Source organism: Rhipicephalus sanguineus, chromosome 3 (genome assembly GCF_013339695.2).
Source record: "Rhipicephalus sanguineus isolate Rsan-2018 chromosome 3, BIME_Rsan_1.4, whole genome shotgun sequence".
Taxonomy (NCBI): domain Eukaryota; kingdom Metazoa; phylum Arthropoda; class Arachnida; order Ixodida; family Ixodidae; genus Rhipicephalus; species Rhipicephalus sanguineus.
The window spans coordinates 118700932-118725117 of record NC_051178.1 but is presented as its reverse complement, the minus strand read 5'-3'; the positions used below and the strand labels follow the sequence as shown (position 1 = coordinate 118725117).

The 24186-nt window shown below is 42.8% G+C and overlaps 1 protein-coding gene across 1 annotated transcript in view; it reads left to right on the top strand.

Annotated features, from left to right (window-relative positions):
* Positions 1 to 23609, top strand: part of LOC119387003 (integrin beta-PS) — a 44260-nt gene extending 20651 nt beyond the window's left edge. The window contains exons 12-21 of the mRNA XM_037654306.2: positions 734 to 889; positions 1281 to 1423; positions 2762 to 2834; positions 4577 to 4658; positions 6965 to 7074; positions 8576 to 8674; positions 9494 to 9623; positions 15912 to 16028; positions 16927 to 17093; positions 20906 to 23609. Coding sequence (XP_037510234.1) covers positions 734 to 889; positions 1281 to 1423; positions 2762 to 2834; positions 4577 to 4658; positions 6965 to 7074; positions 8576 to 8674; positions 9494 to 9623; positions 15912 to 16028; positions 16927 to 17093; positions 20906 to 20974 — 1146 coding nt within the window. The 3' untranslated portion in view covers positions 20975 to 23609. The remainder of the gene's footprint in view (positions 1 to 733; positions 890 to 1280; positions 1424 to 2761; positions 2835 to 4576; positions 4659 to 6964; positions 7075 to 8575; positions 8675 to 9493; positions 9624 to 15911; positions 16029 to 16926; positions 17094 to 20905) is intronic.
* Positions 23610 to 24186: the final 577 nt, after the last annotated feature.

Genomic DNA, 24186 nt, shown 5'->3' with positions numbered 1-24186 from the left:
GCAACACAATGTTGGAATACGATACTAAGAAGCTTGTTTAAAGCCATGTGCTTCTGTAGAACACTTCAAGAAGAAAAAAAAAAGAACAGGTAGTTTGGTAATGTTACTTCGAAAATAATTTGGGAGGTAAAAGGTTAAACCTTTCGCTACCGTAAAAAGAAAGAAAGAAATTGTACCAAATTTAATGAAAACATTTTTTCGCTCAATTTGTAGGGCTTTTTTTTTCTCTGAATAAAATGGTAACCATTCTTTCAATTCAGTGGGGTTCCTTTATTTCACTAATTGCACAAAAAAAAAGATAACTTGAAGATGGCTTCACCACATGGCAATACAATGAAAGATGGCTATAAAATGAAAGCCGAGACACAAATGACATAACATGGACAAGTGTGGCATTCGAGCGTCAAGAAACACGACTGTGACAACTGCAGTCACCATTGGTTCCATGTGGAGCCAGTTTTCGTTGATGACAAGTATAGTCGTCATCGGTCATATTGATACAAAATCTGATGATGACTATACTCGTCAATGGGAGTGAAAGGGTTAAGGAACAATGTGGAACTGCCGTTCAGTGTGAAGATTGCTGATACTGAGCATAGCGGAACATAATTGGAGAATCAATGTGTGTGAGCTATCGAAATCACTCCGATTCAGATATTTGTACAGTTGCGCAAACGAGCACTACAGCCGTGATGTTTTTCTTTTGCTTAATTTGCACGTTTCATTGTGACAGGTGACTTTCGAAGCAATGATTGAAGTCAAATCGTGCCCAAAGGACCGCAGCCAGTGGAACCAAACGATACAGATCTACCCTGTTGGCATTAGCGAATCGCTCACTGTGCACTTGGAGATGATCTGCGAGTGCGACTGTGAGAAGCCTTGGAATGAGGTGAGGCCTCTGTTATTAAAAGGGCACTAATGTGAAACACTGAGTCAGTTAAAAGTGATAAATTATTCTTTGAGATCTCTATTGTCATTAATTTCGCGATCATAGGTCCATTACTACGAGAGAAAATTAAGGTCAAAAGTTTCCATTGTCAAATTTTATGAAGGGATGGTAGTTGTAGGATTTTATGGTAGTCGCGAGTTTGACTTGTCCGGAATCAAGTATAAAGACACGGCCTCTTTGCTGTGTCACTGGTGTCCTAAATAACTATGAACCAATGTTCACATGTGATTGATGTTGGTAAGGTGTCCCATGGAAACAGGCTTAACTTTTTAGTTTGGTTTGGCCGTCGTAAGATCTGGTACATGCTAACCAATAAGAAAAACTTGTGCAGGAACCGAACAGTCCCAAATGCTCGGACGGAAAGGGCACCTTTGAGTGCGGCATCTGCAACTGCTACAACAACCGTTATGGTCGAGAGTGCGAATGCGATGCCAAGGACACTGATCAAATCAGGGATGAGAAAGGATGCTTCCTGTGAGTATAGATCGGTTCTGTAATTTAAGGCTTTAGCGGAGCCCGTTTTTTTACTGCGACATATTTCCGGACATATTTTCAGGGATTCCATCACAGCACTGTCTTCGTTTCCATGGCACTAGTATAAGGGGACAATCAAAATATCATTTGCTTAAGTAGCAGAAGCAGTCATTCTAGTAAGTCAACTACACAAGCTAACCTGGTTAGGAATCAAGTGCTGTGCACTCGCAAAGTAAGCGTATGCAAGGCACAAATCAAACATATGGAGAATTAGGCTATTTACTTAGCTGAAACTTGATACTGTGCAGCAACTTCAGTCAGTGACACGTCTAGAGACAGAGCTACTAATAACCACTTGGGAAATAGTGGATTGACATGGATTGATGTTTTAAAAACAGGATAAAGTTGGTGACCCCGGGCACATTTATTAAGTAAAAGCTATGGTGACCCTGGTTGCATACAGATAGCTCGTCATGCATACATAGCAAACATCTACCTACACTGATGTTTTAGTACGAAAGGAAAAAAGAAAAAAATTAATGCTCATAGATTCAATGCAGTCTGGAACTACACTAGAAGTTATTGTTATCTCTGAAGATTAAAGGATGGATGATTATGTCCACATTGTGAATTTTTTTGACATTATGTTGAAAGGTGTCTTACAGTAAAAGTCATGTGTAATTTGAAATAAGAGTTTCTGAATGAATAGACCGATGCAAAGGGAAAGTGGGCTGAGGAAAAAAAAGATCCTTGTTTTGTCATGGAAGTTGTGCTAGCAGCTTGTCTGCATGTGAAAGTTATCTGTCAAGCTTACCTCATACTTTGCAGAGTTCACTCTTTCGAGTGTGGCTACAGTCTCTCTTCAGTTTAATTGTTCATTTTGCTGTGTATTCGCACTGCAGTTTCGCACTGTTCAGAAACCCACCACGGTGGTCTAGTGGTTATGGTGCTCGACTGTTGACCCGAAAGTCACGGGATCGAATCCCGGCTGCGGCGGCCACATTTCTATGGAGGCCAAATGCCAAAGGCCTGTGTACTTAGATATAGGTGCACAGTAAAGAACCCCAGGTGGTCGAAATTTCCACAGCCGTCCTCTACGGCATCTCTCATCATCATATCGTGGTTTTGGGATGCAAAAAACCCCAACAATTATTGTTATTATTTCACTGTTAAGAATATTTTTCTCAAGGATAATTTGTATTACCGAGGGTCAAATTGACAAGGTGTTACTGTAGTAAGTCAGATTTCATAGCCCAACAGGGCACATTGTCTGTGTTGCTCACATCTGTCGGGAAGTGATAATGGCAGGTGGTCACATGTGATGCTTCTGGTTTGCAGCCCCAACGACACCAAAGCGTGCTCTGGAAGGGGAGATTGCCGCTGTGGTGTTTGTGAATGCCACCCAAGAGAGGTACGTTCATTTTGATTGTTGCAGGTAATTTCACGATAGAGCTTGTAATCGACGTCAGAACATCTTAGACTGTAGTGTTTTAAAGGCAGTAGTGAAGCACTCTGCTGATCGTAAACTGAAAAATACATAACTGACCTTAACACGTCAACTTTTCTGTGTGTGCAATGCTCGCAAGCAAAGATGTTCCTCTTGATTCTGGGCTTGACACCTTCTGTGCTTTCTTCTCTGAGAGAATGGTAATTTTGCCAGTAAAAGCTCCTTTTAGATGCGAAGTATCTCTTGCTCGGGAGTATGTAACGCGGTGTGGTAATCTGCATGCGGCGTAGTTGTCCGCACTCACACTACTGCATGCGCGACTCTCCTCCTTCGCTCTCTCCAACAGCTGCGCGTTACTCTCTCCACTTCTCTACCAGCACCTGGTTGCGCTTCTCCTGCGTTCTCGCTTCTGCTCTCACGGCGCATACGCTACTCTCCTTCAAGTGATAGAGCGCTGCGTGCGTTCAGTCCAGCGCTTGCCTCGGTTGGCTCCTCTGAAATGCGGGCTCGACATGCCGAAATTCTCTCCTGCGCAGCGCCGCGATGAAGGGCCAGCGCATGCGCGTCCCCTCCCCCTCTCTCCTCTCCTACGCTGCCTCTCTCTCGCGCGCCTGTCGACTGCGTTCCCTGCACACCCTGTGAGAATTAACGGCCAGGCTAGAGGGAAGACACGACGCGCATAGTGTTCCTCTTCACGTTCCACAACGCGAGGTTGGTAGCATGCCCAGTGAACGCCAATGGAACGCGATCGTGCAAGTGCTCCGGCTTCGCATCGCCTCCTGGTCCCCTTTAGCGGGAGATGGTGTGATTTTTTTTTCTTTTTGATTCTTACTTCATGAAAACTGGCAACATTGGGTCAGGGATAATTTGCCGTGAAAAATATTGGAGCTGCAGCCTCCTGCTTAGCATACCTCGATTACATTTTAACAGCTGTAAATGCTCGTGCCATGCATTTTTGGCACAGTATTCCCAGATTTTCCGATTTGGTAAACATTTAACTGGAAATCATTGTAAGTGGTCTTGCAGTGACACACGTTTGCAGCTTCCACTTTCTGTGCGAGTGGTCTTTTTACTACTTTGCACCCATTTGGAAGGCTATGTTTCTGTACATCGAAACTTCAACGATGCTAAGTGATGAGCAAGTTGATATGTGGTCAACTGGGACTAAAACTAATGGAAAGAACGTTTATATACAGGAAACGAAGTGTACGAAGGATGATTGCTGGACTAGCAGCTGAACTTAAATGCGCGAGGTCTCGAATCAGCATCTACCAGCACAAAGCAACACCATAATCACGTGTTACGCACAGTATCATTCAAACTTATCTCTCATTGATGGTTCTAGAGACAAATTATGCAAATGCCAGTGGTGAAAATGCCATCTTACTTAGTCTGGAAGGCTTGAAAAATTTCCCTGGCAATATTTATTTTTATTGCCAGGGAGATTATTGGAGAGTTTAGGTAATGAAACACAACCACAGTGATTGTAATGACAACAGTATGACTATTCTCTCCCAACTTGTCTTTATGTTCCCTCGACTTCTTGTTTATATGGTGCCCCGTTTGACCACTATAAGCCATTGCGGAAGTCACGTGAGTATTGTATGCTGCTTGCATGGTGCCGCTAACAAATGGGCTGTTGTCGTTGATGATTTATTCCCGTTTCTGACTCTGTACCTGATTGCACTGTTTCTTCTTTTCTGCAGAATCGAGAGGAGACTGTGAGTGGAAAGTACTGTGAATGTGACAACTTTTCGTGCGACCGAGTCGACGGATTGCTTTGTGGAGGCAAGTTTGTCTTTATTTCTGTTGTTTTTCTTGAGGAAATATGCTTCGATGATGTTGTTGATAAATTTAACTACATAAAACGCGAGGCAACGTGATGAAAACTTACGTCCCGTGTGTATTCTTCTGTAATGGCTGCATCCCTACATTTTTGTCTGAATACAAAAAAAAATGTTGACTTGAAAGATCAGCTCTAGAACCCTCTTCAGCTCAAGCTTCATTTCTTTTGTTCTAGAATTGGCAGGGAAAATAGTGTTGAGTCTTATGGCATTTCTTCAATCATACAGAAGCCGTAGATACCTTGTTCATTGAAATCTAAGGAGCCAGTAGTTTTCAAATCTCTGCAGAAAATTAATTCAACGAAGCTTACGTAGAATTGATGGAGACAGGCAAAAATATTCGTCATGTTTGAAAGAAGTGCACAACCTTAAGTGCAAGTTTTCAGCGTCCCCTACAACATACAGCATACAATGTGTCATTACTAGAGGCTGCATTTTTAGGCATTAAAAAAGCTCACTTTAGGTGCCAAAAATAGGCAGGCAAAAGAACGTTTTAGGCCTCCAATATCGTAAATATAGGCACAATAAATGTTCACACAAATGCAAATAATTTCAAACAAGGACATGCACGACCTCTATCTATGACAGGAAAACAAAAATGTTATTGCTTAAGTCACTAAGGTGCCAACAGTTGAACATAGCTGTGCAATAGGGCTTTGTCCCGCACGGTTTGACTCCCGTGTTCCTGCACAGTGAGTCAAGTCCATTGACGAATCAACACACTCCTGGGTGCCTTTTTGGCGTGACTGAGAAGGGCAGAGCAGGAGCAGATAGCCAGATCGCTAAAAAACCAGAAGGGAGGGATTCGCCCTATTGGCCAGGCCGAATCGCGTAGAGCCAGTTTCTCCCCTTGCAGTGAACCACTGGCATATCCGGGGGGAGGGGGGATGTGTTTAACACCTCCCCCCTCCCTGAAACTTTTCAGTTTTGCATGTGTATATATAGGTGCACACATGCAAACGCACGCACAAACATACATAAAGTACGATTGAACCCCCCCCCCCCTTCCAAAAAAAAAATTTCTGCCTATGCTACTGCAGCGAACACCTTACAAGTAAATTACAAACAAAACAAAAGCCATGTGCGCATCACATTTTTCTTTCTTTTTTTTTTGCTCTTCACTCTCCTTTCCTCTGACAGCTCTCTGTGGTCTCGCGTTTGCCAACCGCTCGCGCCGTGTCAGTGCGGCGGCAAATGCTCGCCGGCGTGCCCCACTTCACTGCTGTTGGCAGTTGTCTCCGGGAGAGTTAGTTGAACTAGAGGACTAGGTTCAACCCCATAGTTCCAAACAGTCAGTGTTGCGCGGTAACATGAATAACAGTCTCAAACTGCACCCGGGAGCGAAACTTGAGGCTAAACAGTGTTCGTATAAGCGCTAATTTCGAAAATAGGCATTTATAAGCATTTAGGCACAAATGCCAGAAATAGGCATTTATGGGCACTATAAAAACACTATAAAAGCCCTTCTTAACCTCTAAGTCGTGCTGATATGTAAAAGTGGTGCAATAGGAGCGCAAGTAACAAAATAGGCATTTGCTTAAAATCCGGTCTCTAGTCATTACAGTGCTTATTGCTAATCACATTAATATCAGTGTTGATTGTAAATAGCTGTAGGTTCTGCCAGAATTGAATAATTTTTTTTCTGGTTTATAGGCCACACATGAAATTCAAAACCAAATAATATGAAAGAAAGTCCTACTCTTACACAGGGACGTGCCTTTTAGAAATGATTCTGACCCTTTGGTTTTCGCAGCACCCTTCCAATTTTCGCTTAGGGACATGCAAGCACTGAATACCAAGTTAAAACATACCCCCCCGCCCCTTCTATCAGCATGTGCGGTGTTTGATACAGCTTCGCTGGACATTCACATTGGCAGGGCGGGACGGCAGCCAATTTTTTCTTTATGCTTTCTACAACAGTAGCATGGACACAGCATTAGGTGTGGGGGCTGGGTCCATTACCTGGCGAAACCTGCTAGAGAATGCTTGAACAGGACATTTCATTATGCACACAAGCATGTCCTTGCATAACATTTTGGCTTTGTGCTTCATGATACGGAGATTATTTACTCTACGTTCAATGCTCACACATTTTAATTTGAAGGATGTGTAGCCTTGCCAATGCTGAGCACTTCAACTTCTATACTCTAGTACCTCTCTTTTCTGGGTCATGGTAGGATTTGTAACTGCATTAAACAGCGGCAGCTGTATTGGAGCTGCTGTTAAATGTGGAATTGTTTTCATGTGCAGGCGAAGAACAGGGCAGCTGCATCTGTGGAAGTTGCGAGTGTAGGGACGGCTGGACTGGTCCCAACTGTAACTGCCGAGACACGAACGACACATGCATTGGCCCCAATGGGGTTAGTATAGGCTATGGAGCATTCTTTTGATTCATACGAAAAGAGCCTGCATAACCTGGACCGTTGTTACTCTTGTGGTCTGCCTCGGTGGTGCAGTGGTTACGATGCTCGGCTGCTGACCCGAAGGTCACGGGTTCGATCCCGGCTGCAGCGGTGGCATTTTGATGGAGGTGTAATGGTAGAGGCCCACGAACTGTGTGATGTCAGTGCACGTTAAGGAACACCAGATGGCCCAAATTTCCAGAGCCCTCCACTACGGGGCACCTCATAATCATATCGTGATTTTAGCAAGTAAAACCACAAATATTATTATTACTCTTGTGGGATAACTTTTAAAATGCTGCAAGTGAATCTGGCAAAAGGAATTTGAAGGCGGCCTCACCTTTTATCGGCAATAGTTTGGCATCTCATCATTGTCAAGTTGATGAAGTTTTGTGGTGGGATTTGGGGACATTGTTATTGCAATGTTAGGCTGCTCTCAGAGTAAGGTTTGTGCTAGATCCCTGATGTCATCCAAGCCACCTGAATGTGGCGGCACAGTTCGAGAGTGTGTGCAAACCATTTCAAAAACTAGTGCACGAAAGCAATGTGCTTTACTGTTGGTGTTGTGTGCTTTGGAATTGTGCTCCACAGTTCCTCATGTAGGCTTCACGTTTGCTTGCTTTTATGTTGTCTTGCAGCATGATGCAAGTTTATTGGCTTTAAAGGTGCACTAAAAGCGAATGAAATTTTATGTCAGAGTCTAAAGTCAATCTTTGAGAACATCTGAAACGTCAATATTATGCATAGTAGCGCTTCAGTAATCTAGGAAATTAAGGTAAATGTACGACACAATGTATGACGCAGAAATTCCCACCAGTGGGACTTTCCGGAACACAAGTTCGATGATGTAGTAGGGGCCTCAGTACAATTAACCACGAGTGCTCAAACTACCCACGACAAAAAGAACATTTACAAGAAGGAATAAAATTTTCATTACAAGAAGGAATAAAATGAATCTTTTGCATTTTGGCCCAATTCATGCATAAAAGAACTTCACGTTACCCTTGAGAACAATGCAAGTTCTGTTTTAGCCAGGCTGTGATCCACTAAAGCCTCTTGCTCTGCTACACTGCAGTGCCGGCTTTGGGGCAGTGCGGCAATGGCAAATGTTACGTCAGAATGCCGTTCACGGAGGCACGTGGTTTGAATTGCACCAACAGGCCTCTAAAACCTTATTTTCTTTCAAACTAAGCATTTCCTTGGCACAAAACAAAGCACTACGAGGTTTCTGGAATGATATTTGAATAATTCACGTCGATTTAACATTTGCCTTTAGTGTCCCTTTAAGCTCTTGAATGATTCTGTTCTTCACACAGTGCATTGCTCTATCTAGCCTTTTACATATGTAAGGGCCTGCAAGTCATGTCAGAGAAATGTTAAAATGGTTTTTATTAAAAAAAAATGTCTTGCCATTCGCAAATAGTGTTTCTGATAAGACTCGTTTGTGTTTGCATTGCAGAAAATCTGCAGCGGCTACGGTGATTGCGTCTGCGGGCAGTGTAAATGCCTTGAATCAGACGAGGAGCGCTACAGCGGAGTCTTCTGTGAAGACTGTCCCGTGAGTGCCAGCCTTCCCGTGTTTTGCTCAGTGCACGCAATTAGGTTGACGAGCGCATCTCTCAGCAGGTCTCGAAATTCTCTTGACGATTTCATATGCAATCATAGTTAATGCTATAAAAAAACTAAGGCATGAAATCTATTTCATTTCTGTGTGCTCTGCAATACTGAAAGGCACAGAACATTCAACATTGATGCCTTGAAGTGCTCCAATTATGGTCTGCTAGTTCTTTCATGTGCACCTCCATCATGGAGTAATGTCTTACTTGTTCAGAACACCGAGTTCAAGCAGTTACACAAACACTATATTTACGCACGTTTCAGTTCAGCACAGCGACGGGACATCCTCCGACGGGGCTTTACTTCATTTCAGTAAGCTGTTACTCGAATCTGTGGGGAACTCTACGCGTGCAAAATTTTCAAGAACAGTTTGGGCTTGTCGGTACAAAATGACAGATTTAGAGCAAAAGCATGTGTCTTACTTTCTCTGTACATGTCTCTCTGTTTTTTCAATTGCTCAGTTTTTGCTCATGTTTCATTAGAATTCTGTGCCTGCTATTTTCGAGATATTCTTGTAGCTATGCCCAACATTCTTAGGTTTAGCTGCGATACGATCATCAGCAGCAACAATGGGAACTACAGCAGCAGTGTTTTCTAGCACGTAAAGACAACTTGATCACGATATCAGAGCTGCAAGCAGAGGGTTATTGATGGTGCAGCTTTTGCGACTGTGTTTTACTGTATTTTTACCCTTATTCATATATGCCTGTTGTATACATACTGCATCTTTGCAAGAGTTCACTTGCTTGTATTCATACAGACCTGCCCTGGAAAATGTGAGGCATTCAAGGACTGCGTGCTGTGCCAAGTCTTCCAGCTGGGCCCCTATACTGAGGAAGAGTGCAGGACGAAGTGCGAATTCCTGGCCATTCAGGCACCGCACATTGAAGGTATGGCGAGGGAAATGTCTTGCAACATTGTACAGACACACCGGTCTCTCAAATAATGTGCAGATTTCTCATGATGGCACTGATTGCACAGTTGTGCGTTCACTTTGGGATTTGTTCACGACAGCAAGATTATACCAAGTAGCTAGACATCAAGGCAAAGGTCTCCCTCAACTATAATATTGTAGGCTTGTGCAAATAGTGATTTGGTCGAATAATTTTGAATCGAATTCGGATAGTATATATCACATATTATTAGGGGTGTGCGAATATTCGAAATTTCGAATATTTTTCGAATAGTGTTTGCTATTCAATTCGATTCGCACTGAAATTTTACTATTCGAACTATTCGGACTTCCCAAAGACAAATGCAGTCAACGTCCGGTTGAAAGTGACCCCTTCAAATTTTCAATATGCTTCGCCTCATTACACTCTCGTATTGCGGCAAAGCTGCTTTTCAAGCTCCGTTACGGTCGAATTTAGCCAAGAGACAAAGTCCGATTGAAAGTGATCCCTAGATTTTCAATATGCTTCACCTCATCACACCCCCGTATTGCGGCAAAGCTGCCTTTCAAGCTCCGTTACGGTCGAACTTAGCCAAGAGACAGTCAACGTCCGTTTGGAAGTGGTCCCTAGAGTTTCAATATGCTTCACCTCATGACATCCCCGTATTGCGGTAAAGCTGCCTTTCAAGCTCCGCTACGGTCGCAAATGTATTAACTCAAGAAAACGCTGGTTCCAATATGGAGATGAAAGATGTGGGAGAGTTGGGGGCTCAATTAATGCTGTTTTGGACCTGAAATTTGGGCAGAAAGTCCGAAAAATCGGACGCCGAAGCTTTTTAGCATCCAGAATTTCAGATGTTCTTATATATCGACGTCTACGAGGCAGATTTGGAACTCCGGACTTGAAGGGAGCACACCCTTGTCTGCCACATTAGTTGGGCTTCCACAGAAGTTGAAAGAGGAGGAGAGGCTGAGGAAATGGCATCTCTGCCTATCAAGTGTAAAGTGTTGTCGGCAACACTTTGGTTGCACCAAATACAATTCGGCCTCTCCATTGCCTCCTTCTTGATAAGAAAGACAACTATGAAATATCGCCCCACCAGCGCTTCATCAACCTAGCGAAAAGAAACACTTTCATATTGCTATCTCACAAGAACATACCTAAGGATTTTCTGCAACCTTTTCTGTAATTTCGCTTCGAATTATTCGAAAAATGTTTGAGAAATATTCGAAAATTATTCGATTCGATTCGCACTCAATCTTTATTATTCGAATTCGCTTCGCACTCAAAATTTTGCTATTCGCACAGCTCTACATATTTTAAATAGCGGTGTGCGAATAACGAAATTCAATCTTGAGTCGAATTCGAATCAAATGGTGCCGAATAGTGGCAAGAAATGTCAAATATCGAATCGAATATCGAATACTAAGGATTTTATTGAAAATTGAAAGAAAGAACAACAGTAATGCTGTGCTTCATCGTCATGAGTGCTCCAGGCCCAAAAATATTCGGCCGCCTGTTCACAGCAGTCTTTTAACTGCGCGCCGGAACGATGGGAATTTCTGAACGAGTGGTGCATTGCGGCAGTGGCGACTACACAGCGTGAACAAGTTTTCCCATGTCATATCCACCACCGAGGGTTTTGTGGGCCAAATTCGAGATGTTTCACGGCGCTTGTGGCATACGCAACCGAACTACACAAGAAGTACGTGCCTTCGTTTCGGAAGCAAAGTTGTGAAGTGCTTGATAGTTCTCTCGTGTGTTCCTTTTGCTGACAGAAATGGCATTACGTCCTTTAAAATAAACATGTGGTCGCTTTGAACCAGGATATCGGTGAAAGTTTTAACGAGAGGCGTACTGTAAAGGCGTTTGCGCTAGTTTTAGATGCCCCACCCTAACCAAAGTTGCACCGTTGACCTTTGTCGCATTTTAGGTATTGGTGATGTCTAATTATTCGAAACTTTGGATACTAGCTATTTGAAAGTCGAATCGAATTATTCGATTAGGTATTATTCGATTCGAATTCGAAACTGGAATATTTGCACACCCCTAATTATAAAGAAAAATGAGCATATTTGTCATGACCCAACTAACCTGCACAATATTTTTCTTTTAATTGAAACAAGGCACATGCAAATGTCATTACTTTTGGTTCAAAGGGGAAGCAACTTTGAATAGTAGCACGATTTGACTTTCGGTAGAATGCAAGTGATAACCGTAAAATACGTTTCGTTTTAAAATTTTCAATATTTAGAGCATATAAGCCGGTATAACAAGCTTTTAAAGTTAAAAAATGATGAGTCAATGTGAGGGTATAATGATCATTTAACCTTGAAGTAGGGCTTCACGGCCATGCGGATTTTCTCTGAATAGGTGGGTTCACGGTATAGCAGCCCTCTACTGCAGTGAAACCGCCTTTACAGGGGGTTACATGTGGTTTATATATGTCTATTCGTTCATTTCGAATACTTCGAAATTTTTAGTAATTTAAATTCGTGTCAAAGTGAAATAGAATACTGTAGTATTTGTTTGAATATTCGAAGTGCTCGAATATTCGCACAAGCCTATAATATTGTTATCTTCTAAAAAGCCCCACACCGATGTTCTGCAACTCTTTACTCCTCTTTCATGGTTTCCCTTTCTCCTACTCTTTTCGTGTCACCATTTTGCATTTTGGCTGTGTTAACAGCCAAACGAGAACTTAGGATCATGAAAGCCATGTCTGATGGCAGTACCTTGAAACGCAGTGAAGGGTTAGAGGCGTTTAATTTGCCTGCAAACTCCTTACTGTTTGCAGAATACTCAGAGTGTTAATGCAAGCAGCCAGGACGGGAGTGAAGAGTTTAGCAAAGGAAACACAAAGCTGCTATTATGTTAACGAAGCACATTTTACTTTGCCACTGACTCAAATTTTCAGCAGGGGCATAGCTGTGAACATGTCTTAAAGGGACACTAAAGAGAAACAATGAATCGGTTTAGATAGATAAATTGTGCTCTGAGAACTCTAATGCCTTTAACTTTGCCATCATAGGTTTATTTACAGAGGAGAAAATCAAGTTCGTAGTTTCATTTTTAAATTTCGCACCAAAATATTCCCTCGTGACGTCACGGATTTCAAAGTGTATTCATTGTATTTTGACGCCATTGGCTCAACAAAATTACCCCAAGCTTGGTATGTTAAGTCTATGGCCCCCTCAAAGGACAATGTCTACTTCTTTTTTACCGATTAGGGACTACGTAGTCCCTAGTAGGCGCTGTCGAAACATGTGACATCACGGTGAATGGTGCGAAAACTTCAAGGTGACGTCGCCACCCACGTTTTGTTTTTGCACGTTATTGGGTTATTTTTCATTTTCGCGATTGCGAGCGTAGCAGCCTGGAAATTGTACTAAGTGGGAACGTATCAACGAGGTTCTACTGTATTTCTGTGGATAGTTCTTTGTTTGAGCCATATGGTTATAAACAGTTTTTGATTTCTTTTTCTGGGAGGATGTTATAATTCGGGATATAGTTATATGAAGAAGTGGGTTATGGGAAAGTACAAGGTTTATTGTTGCTCCTGTGCCTTGTCTTTTCACAGCAAGATGCTGACAGGGTATCAAAATCTGCACTAAACCTTTTTCTAGCTTCTCAGAGGCACACCCCAGTTATGCTCCTTTTGCTTAAATGCGATATTAGTTTTTTTTTTTCAATGTCTGCATGTATCAGTGATTCCACTTCTGCACCAACTGCACCAAAGTGCATCAAATTGGATTTACTATGCCATCCTGATAATATGGACAGAAATTGTGCCAAACTGCGCCAGAGTCTTGGGTTTGGTAACTTCTATCACCGGCAGTCACACCGCTGATATGTCAAAACACGTGCAGCTTGATCTTGGGGCCGCCAAAATCACAGCCATGGACCAAGAATTATTCCGCTGAATAAGCCAGATTAAGCCATGATGCCACACACAGTGCCAAAGCAGCTTCTGCTGTCTGTTGACTAGGCAAATCGGTAGCGAGAAAGTGTGGTGGCGATTCATCGGCGGACGTCGTCTGCTCCAGAAACGCTGCTGATGGCTTGTTTTAAGCATCACATGGCTCGTAATTAAATAAAGCGATGTTCAGCAATAACTACACGCGTGCCACTAAATTGTCTGTCACTTCTGTTTCTGGACATCGCGAAATGAAATCTGGGAATGCTAGCAAAAGATATCTAAAACAATATTGAATTTTTCATGCTTCGCATCTATGGAAAGAGTACGTGAACGGTGGGAACTCGTCGCCACTTTTCTTTAAATGTACTTTATCCATGGGTGTTCATCCAGAAGTGCTTTTTGGTATTTCCTCCCTCCAGCACATCGGGGTTTGTAATCGCTCTTGCGGTAAATACCGCTTAAAAGGGCCTGCCCTTTCGAATTCGTGAGTGCTAGGGTCCCAATTCGAATTGTTTGTTTGCTTCTTTAAAAATGTCATCTCATTAATAAAAGCATGCTTCCTGGTCGGAGCAACCGCAATTCAATTTTAATATGCGCAGCTGTCAGTAACGGGCCCGTCGCTGACGGCCATGTTATACATCCACCCCTCGCTTTTCAGGGTCAATAGCTGACGCTTAAAAAAACTGTTTCGCTTAAGGGCGAAGCAATGAATGCGATGCCAACAAATTGTATTGTTATACAAAGTAAGTCTATCAGCTGACTCTTTTGGACCCGATCCCACGTAACTCAACAAAATGCTGGTTTAAGGAAACATGACCGCTCCAGAGACTGAAGCAGCTTTCGTGCTGTGAGTTCTTTAAACACGAAGTAACGTTGCGAGCATTGCAAGTTTACGAGTCGTCTCCTGATACTTCGAGATAAGCACGCATCCCAGCAACTACGCCCTTTGAGCGACGCACCCCCCTTCCCCTCGCGTCCTTTCATGCTCCTTACGAAATACGGGTGGGGCACTTCCCCTCTGTTTAATGAGCAATCAATGGCATGCCTTGCACGTGGGCTGATGTTATTGCTTGTGCCCTCTGTGCGATGGAGACGGCCGGCTCGTTTCATCTTTGCTTCATCTGTGTTCGTCGCCAGGGCTCGCGAGCTTTTACTCTCAGGGAGAACATCGATGTGCGGGGTGATGTTATCAATTTGGACTTTATACGGAAAATGACGCCAACGGTGGCGGCAAAGACCCGTCGATAGTGTCCATATAATTGCTATCGCAATAAAAAGAAAAAAAAGGAGCCATTACACTCTGGGAGGTGGATGACCAGCGAAGCTGTTTAGCATATGGCACAGAGGCTGCATGGTGCAGGCCAGTTTGGTATGTAAAGCCAGGTTGTTAACAACCAGGCTGTTAACGTTCAAAACGCAATATTAATGCGAAAGCCTTAGATGCCTCATCAAACACGAAAATTGACCGTTGGCATTGGCGGTGTAACACGAGTGATGCAAAAAGTCATCATCACGTGATGACGTCATCATAGCATCATAGATCGCCAAAATTTTTATGTCATTATGACGCCATACACGGCGACGTCATCACATGGCATTAGGGACAGTGTAACTCTTTAGCACTAAGCCACTGTTGTAGGTTGCAGCGCTTGTCTACTGCGTCTGCTGATAACCACATTGATGTATGTATTTAGAGTGTTACTTCATAAAGTACTATTGATCCAGTGTTCTGTTTATTTGCTATTGTCGAAAATGATCGCTGAAGAGGTTATTCCAAAACACTCAACTGCATGATGCACTGTTTTTGCACTATCGAGGTAAATATGGAGCGCTCCTGAGATGATTTTGTCCATGAGATTTGCAATTAATCGAAACATTTCAAGCTCTTCATAAGAGCCCCATTGTAATTATACTGGTGCTTGAATGTAAATGCAACGTGCTTCTCCAGTGCCCCCCAGGATGTGAAACTAGCTGCTCTTGAGTGCTCCCAGATGCAAAATTACCTGCTCCAAAGTGCTCCAAGATGGAAATTTTTGCTGCTTCAATGTTGCTCGAAATGAAAATTTTCCTGCTCCAAAAATTGCCCTAAATCAGAAGTCCTTGGTAGCATCACCGATGTATGTTTATAACAAATATTCCAGTATTTCTATGGCTAATGTAACTTCAGTTTTAATAAGGTTTGACTTTGTGTGGAACATTTCTTGATATTGTTTTGAATATGAGCTCTAGCCTTGTTTATGTCGTCTGTTTTTAATTTTATTAAATCTTTGTTAAATTTATAGAAAAAATTGCTGACATTTAATCAGTATGTATTTAAGAAAAAAAATTGCATGTTACATGAAGCTCTTGCGGTGTGTCATACGCAGTTACTGAAGAAGGCGAGAAGCTCTGTATTTTCCGTGACGAGGACGACTGCAAGTACACCTTCATCTACAAGTTGGAGCCCACGAACGAGTACACTGTACGAGCCAAGAATGAGCGTGGTAAGTGGGAGCGGTACTGCACTCTGCATTCATAAAAGCTCATGTTCACGTGCCTTTATCATTTACAAGGGTAGGTTAGTGGCTAAAGTATTGCTCTGCTAACCTTGAGAATTTGGCTTTGATTCTCGGCCACGGTGGCCGCATGTCTAGGGAGGTAAATGCAAGAACGCCTGTGTACTTAGGCGTACGTGAAAGTACCCTGGGTGGTTAAAATTAATGTGGAGTCCCCCACTATGGCATGCCTTAAAATTATATCGTGGTATTTAGAATATAAAACTCTGGAATTTAGTTTCTTTTTAACGCAAGAGCGTTAAAGAGCTTGTTCTGCAGAAATTACGGTGTAGGTGGTCTTTGGTTGCGAGCGAAAAATCACTGTTGTCTGTGAGCGAAAACTTGTGGTAGATGCAAATAAATAAATAATAAGAAATCTTTGGTTCGAGTGGGACCGGGGATTCAAACCTGCGACATCCTCTAGCATACTAACGGCGAGCTATTTATATACACGATTTAGGATTGGGAGTATGCACGTCTCGGAAGTTCTTCAGTGGCTTGATTATCACCCGTGAGATGGTGCAAAGGGCCCACGGGGCGCGCTTTTAATCGGCATCGCCCCGCTGTATGGCCATGCTTCATCGTGCCACATGCATGGATATTGTAGCTGGAGGGCGTCCACACTTTGACTTTCCTTGCGGCACGGTTTAGGTATCCACCGAGAAGTGAAGCCAGGCTAGCAATTGGGAAGGCGATACAAACACGGTCCGATTAAGCTATCGTGTTCTACTCTTGAAAGCGAAGTTCAAGCGTCCTCCAAGTTTTTAACCGACCTCTAGCGCTTTGGATTGTCTGGGCTGTCCGTGAGCAAAAGCGGGTGCAATGTTCTTTCACGTTTGCATTGCAGAGTGCCCTAAGCCAGTAAACATCTGGGCCATCATTCTGGGTGTGATCCTTGGCATCGTTCTCATCGGCCTGGCATTGCTCCTCATCTGGAAGCTGTTCACCACCATCCACGACCGCAGGGAGTTTGCCAAGTTTGAGAAGGAACGACAGATGGCCAAGTGGGACACGGTGAGTGCTACTGTGTGTTTCAAGGCTCAATAAAACATTTTGTTGGGCACGTTGGTATGGGACTTCAGAAGGAAAAATCATAGTACAAAAGGAACAAAGACAAGACGAGAACACAGGATGGGTGCCTTGTGTCTCGTGTGCTTGTCTCGTCCTTTTTCCTTTCGATTTACGGTTTTTCCTTCTCAAGTCTTGAGGGCTCAGCTTGCGACCTTTCAATGATAATGTACAATGCTCTCACATTCGTTCTCACATGCGATAGTCGGCAATCTGTGATGGCTGCTTCCAGCACTATCTGTTGCGTTAGGTGTATGAGTGATGAAACGTGATGAGGTTTTCTCTTATACACTATAACCTCATAAAAAAGTCGCATCTGACACGAAAATAACTTCGTTATATCTGAAAATTCGTTATAAACATGCATTCACAACACTGTATCTCTGACAGGACTATTTTTCACTTACTTCGTTATAGCCGATAATTTGTTATGTCCGTGTTCGTTGTATCGAGGTTTCAGTACGTCAAATACCGCAATCAAATCATAGTTTATGGATACCAGTTTTCTGTGGAAATTATGTGCCAAACGAAATGGGAAAGAGAGGATAGAGGTGTTACAAATTATTTAATATAACAAGGTAACCTAAAGTATGGCTGACCATGCTTTATTACAGTTAGCATTCTACTGCTCTGACGGAAGCAGTAATGTAGGGTTTGAAACACTTTAAATTGTAGCAGACTGAGTATGTTCGTTTGCTTGCAGCTAAAAACAAAATACAAGTAGCATCACCACCTTGAGGTTCCCTCACCAACTTGCTATGATGTTATAGATTTTGACAACACCTGCTAGTGCCTACGTTATTCTTTATTGGTAAAAATTTATTTCCTTGTGTTATAAAGGAACCGGATATTCAGTATGGCAGGTTTCAGTAAATTTCAATGAGCCAATGTGACCATAAAGAAAAAATCCAACATTGAAATTCGTGACGTCACAGTGATTTCAGGTGTTGGGGTTTTGGCATAAAATTCAAATCATAAAATTTGACCTTCATTCTTTCTTTTGATAATAAAACTAGGGGTGTGCGAATATTCAAACTTTCGAATATTTTTCGTATAGTGTTTGCTACTATTTGATTCGATTTGCACCGGAAGTTTGCTATTCTAAGTATTCGAACTTCCGGAAAATAAATATATTGATTTATAATAATGGAAAATAAATATAACTACGAAAAATCAGCGTGCAGCATGCTTGGTCTTGCGTTTTGGGGTGCCGACGTGCAAAACTGCTAGCCGCATCCACCGCTGCTCCGAGCGGTCGCTGTGCGACAAGCTTGGCCAGGGATTCTGCTGCTGATGTGTAAAATGCCCATCCACGGTTCCGAGAGCCAGCGGGTGATGTGATTCGTTGCTTACGACGAAGCGCATTGCGGCTTCTTCGCTTTCACATGTCCGCTAGTGCGATGTACTTGCCCGGAAAGTTCGGAGTAGTCTCGCACATCAGTTCCGTGAGCGGAGTTAGGCCTAGCCACGACTTCAAGCAGTAAGCTTGGTCGCGATGTGTGTGGCCGATGTCATGCTCGATCGCGATTTATAATTATAATTATATTCAAATTGATTGTCGACTCGTGAACACAGAACAAGTGCGAATGCGTCACTAAGTAGCGCGATTTTCGACAGCCGTGACCCTGCGAAGCGCAAGCAGCAGAAGGCTCATGCTGGAGCAACACGGCAGACGCAGCCTATCGGAGGCCTCAAAAAAAACTTCAAACATTTGCTTTTTGTACGCTTGTTTCTGAATAGAGGAGCTAGCTCCCGAAAAATATCGCCCGAAGAATGGCGAAGTATCAAGTTATCCAGGTTCGTGGCAATAGTGCCCGTTATGTCACCCGCGTTACTACACGACAGCTAGCAGCACAGTTTCATTTTCACACAGCGGACAGCGCACTGCCGCCGGATGTGTGGATTGCCATGCAAAGGAATTTTTTTTTTGGCCGTATTTTGCACTACATTTTAACGCGAAAGCATTACTTGGCCAGGTTTGCGAATGTGTGCACTTGTCTGGCGTCCACAAAAGCCATGTGCAGAAAACACATGATCCCTCCCATCGGCATTGACACCGGCACTAATCTGCAAAGTGTTGCCAACATCACTTTGCTTGTACCAAATCATGTAAATACAGTCGAACTCCGCTACAACGAACTCCGTTTCAACGAAATTTCCGGTACAACGAAAAATTCTCGGTTCCCCATCAACAGTCCATAGGAGTCAATGCATAAATATGCTCGCCACAACGAACATTTCTTCTGCTGCCGTTCCGCTTCAACGAAATTCACCATGCCATTCCGGGCTCAAAAATTTAAGTTACTGTGCAATAAACACAATCTCAGACATTTTGATGCATTTTAGAACATAAAAATACGAATACAAAGTCTAAATCGCATGTTGACACCTCCAGAAACCGCCACTGTTGATTGAGTATGGGGGCCGCCATTCCTTGATAGCGACGGCGATCGGACTTCCGTGCTTTCGCAACTGGCTTGAGTTGCTTCTAGTCGCAGACAATCCGAAGCCAAAGCTCAGTTGTCTACATTGATAATATTGAGGTGCAATCGCGGACCGATTCCTTTTCCCTATGCCTTTTCCGATGCCTTTCCAATGCTTTTCATGCTTTTCGCGCTTCGCTAGTGGTCAAAGCGACGGTACATCCGCGTTATCAACGCGAGCAGCCCTGGGGTGCAGTCGCGGAACAATGCCTTTTCCAATGCCAATGCTTTTCGTGCTTGGCCAGTGCGACCGGTTCATAACCGGTGGTCGGAGCAACAATTCGTCCACGTTATTAACGGGATCAGCCAGCCTCGAGTGTTGGATAGGAATAGCATAGAATAAGGCGTAAGTCATCGCTCCGCGATAGCACGCCTGCATCTCGCCGTTGTCGGCGAATAGCTTGTGTTAGCGTATTAGTGCAACTGTGCAGTTCGTGTTGCGCGCCCGTGCCTCTGTTTGGTTCGTTCGCGGAAGCCGCGAACGTTGTTTCTGCGTGCTTTTCAACGTGGCGTCGCTATGCATATATATGAGAATCGCGTCGTGACGCGGCTGGGGACGCAAAGGAAGCAGCAGATACTTTTTGAACTTTGGAAATAAAAGTTTCTCTGTTCAACTAGCTCAGGTCAGCCATATTTTTTTCGATTTCACTTCAACGAAATGTTCGCTTCAACGAACATTTTTCCAAGCACCGTCAATTTCGTTGTAGCGGGGTTTGACTGTACACACAATTTGGCCACTGCATTTTCTCATTCTTTATGAGACATCTAGGGAACACTACTTAGCAGCACCCCTCCAGTGCTTCACCAACCTAACCAAAAGAAACGCTTTCATGTTCCTGTCTCGTAAGAATATGCGTAGGGATCCTCTGCAACTTTTTTCTGTAATTTTACTTCGACGTATTCAAAAAATATTCTAGAAATATTCGAAAATTATTCGATTCGATTCGCACTCAAACTTTATTATTCGAATTTTCCTTGCACCCATAATTTTGTTATTCGCACAGCTCTAAATAAAGCTATAATAGTGAAATACAATTCTGAAAGAATAGTTTATCAGTTTAAACTGATTCAGTGTTTCATTTTAGTTTCCTTTTAACTTTGTCTCAAGCGCAACAAACGTGATTCAAATCAGTCCATTGGTGCCTTGCATTTCCGCACTTTTACATGCATATCTGAAGAAGGAAATACATGTTGACCCCTAGCGATAGCATCCTATTTTATATAAATTGTATGACGCTATCCAACTGATATATATGCAATCGGCTTTTCTTCCAGGGAGAAAACCCAATCTACAAGGGCGCCGTTTCAACATTCAAGAACCCCACGTATGGCGGGAAGCAGTAATGGGCCAGCACACACTGAAAGAACGTAATGCGGCCTTATGCCATTGCCTGCGTCTCCAGGCAAAAATCACAACTAGCAGGAAACCCGTTTTACTTTCCCAAACGTTCAATCTTGCGGCTGAGGAAATCATCGTCATTCTCGTCATTTCTTTCTCTGTCGTGTTGCGTTGGTTGTGTCAATCCCCCACTCTTAATTTATGTTCATGAAATGCATACCGGGACGTTAGGTTTAAATCGCATTTTACTTCTGCGGGTGAGAATCAGTGGATGATACTATCGCTTCGTCATCGTTACGCCGCGACCTCAAGTTGCTGTTATAGGCGATGCTTTGCTAGCCAAACTTGTGTGCTAGACCTTGAATCCCGTTTCCTCGCAATTGTCGTACTCATACGTAACGGCGTCTTTGCATGTTAACGATGTCTAATTAATCGATGTGTGATGTTTGCGCATTTCTTCCTTGAAGGTTGGCGCAGTGTACTTGTCAACTCTTGCATTGTTAAGCGCACTATTTGTTTCACGGTCTGCAGTGCCTGGTTGAGAGTTGCAGAAGGCTGTGTAAATGAACATTATCGTGCAAAGTCAAAGTGCGGTTGATGCTGCAGAGACACGAGAGACTGTTGGCACACGGTCTTTTGTTGGTTGCTCTGCAGGTGCCACGTGGCGTTTAATCTGTGAATCTACCTTCATGTGCTCTTAATAATTATACCAGTTCTTTTTCTGGCACAGCTCGTTGCCCTATTAATCGTTGGCATTTGTAGGAGTACTGTAATTTGTCTCAGATGTGACGGCGTAGAGCTTTTGAGTGAAGAAAAAGGAAGCGCGTGTTCTGTTTATTTTTCCTTAGTCTTTCTTTTTCCGGTTTTGCGAAGCTTTTAGTGTGAGGGTCAATATACACTAGTAGTGACGTCCTTTCTTCTTTGCTATTCTCATTTTTTGTCATTATGATCGGCCATTGGCACTGTTGTGGTACGCACGCGGTGTCATATGCCGTTTGCACAATGATTGTCTGCGTTGTATAAGGTATTAAACAGAGTGTAAAGTGGTAAACATTTGAAAATGTGGCCCAATGGCTTAATTTTTGTTATTAACATTTTCTTTGCCGACCGGAAGTTACTCTAGGTGCTCAGTTTTCAAGACTCAGTTACAATGATTGGGGAAATGCTCATTCCTCGGTTTGTCATGTTTAGCTCCAGTAGTAGTGCTTTAACCACTGAGTGGCCTTAAATGAGGAATGCCTTTTTGCACTTTCGCTGCCAATGCTGTTCATGATAGAGAGAGTAAGCGTGACTTGACAGGGACGTAGAAAGAAAACTGTCAAGGTCAAAGCGCTACTCACTCTGCCATGAAGGCTAACCAACTAGCCCGCCAACGTGTTTTTGCCAATGCTGCTTGCAAGTACAAACTGTCTATGTCTGAACCAGGTCTTCACTGAAATGTATTAAAAAAAAAACATGCATTATGCCGAAGTCTAGAACTTTTTTAGCATTTCTGTCAAACTCATTTATGTTAACAGTGCTTCCTATTTTTCAAGTGGTGTAAAGAAAGCTCTTGCTTGCTCTGTAGTGTGTATTTTGCAAGAGACTTGCATACTTTATGCCTGATCAAGCTTTATGTATTGTAAAATTTTTTTTTGCTAATGAAGGGTAATGTTCTTAAAAGCATCTGGCTTGCCACATACTTCACCTCCTCCGACTTCTTTTTTTTTTTCTATATAGTTTAGCCATTAGTTTTTATTTATAAGTATAGTCTATGCATCTTGAAACTTGTAATGTTCACACAACACCTCCCTCTACCTAGCGAGCTTTTGTCGAGGTGTTTTGCCGTAATCTTGTCATGTTTGGTTTGCAAATGTTTTTTTTTTTTTCATGGAATATGGTCAACATTCTTCCTGAATGGAATAATAGTGCAAATGGTCTTAGCACCTCGTTTTTTTTAAGTTGTGGAAGAAAAAAAACCTGCATTTCCCGACACAGAGTATATACGGATACCTGTGTACACTTTACTGCCATTTGCAAGATGCGAAAGCATCACAACTGAGGAACAACAAGCCCAAAGCTGTTGTACATAGTAGTGCTGTTTCGTTTTATTGAAAGGTTGACGATCTCCCGCATATGGCACAGAAGTGTGCATCTATGTAGGGGGACCAATGTGAAACGGAGTATCCAATATGTATTCGAGACAGTCTGTTGTAGCTGCTTTTCGCATGATAGTGGAAACGTTTTTTGGCACACAACTGTTGAAACAGCAACCGCTTGGCAAGCGTTTCGGCAAGTGACGTTAGCCCATCTGCTGGTACTGCTGCTAGAATACTGCCGAGATGTTCCCTTTCATATTGGACTACCCTGTATATGTGAGCTGTGACTAGAGTGCTACTACTTTTACATGAATGATGTTGCAGGCACTTTGTCAAGCAAATGTGCAATACACCACCAGAGACAAGGGCTATGTTGTGTGCAGTTCCCTGTGTAACACTGCACACATGCTGATGATGCGCCTTTTAGCACCATGCCATATATGATACTGAGGCAAGCAAGTACTTTTGGCTTTTGGTGAATAACGTGTTCATCTATACAAACATGAAAAGCAACTTTGTTCTGAAATCATTTTTTTTGTAGTAAAGACTGATTTTAGTGAAACCAGTGTACCTTGTCTTTGTTCATTGTAACTACCTCACCAGTGACATAAACAGCTCTGGATGGGAGTGGATTGTATGGAAGCATTAAACAATAAAGGTAAAGCAAGAGAATCAAGTAAAAGGCATGAGGATTAACTGAGAAGAGGTGTTGGCCACATGTTTCTTCCCTCTGTAGTAATAAGGCCTCCCAAACTTCATTAAGTAGTGAATCTCCCATCTACTCCTTCACTCCTCCTCGTTTATTTTTCCCTTTTGACTGTGACACGCCCACTTCGTTGCAGAGTAGCAGACTGACCTCTTGCCAAATGAATGCACATTTGGCAGATGGCGCACTTTAAGCATTTGCACTAGCAATTCACATTCACTTAACTTCATGACCAGCATAGAATTTCTCTCAGCAGACATGAGCGCCTTTAGTAATGGCCATTATTTCTGTATCACTTCTGCAAAAAAATGATCTAAAATGAGCTCTTAGGTTAGCCGCTGTCGACTCCCGGATGTATTAGTATATGTTACTATTAAATATGCAACTTCTGCCAGTGTCACAATATAATGTTGCAAATGGTAATAAACGAGAT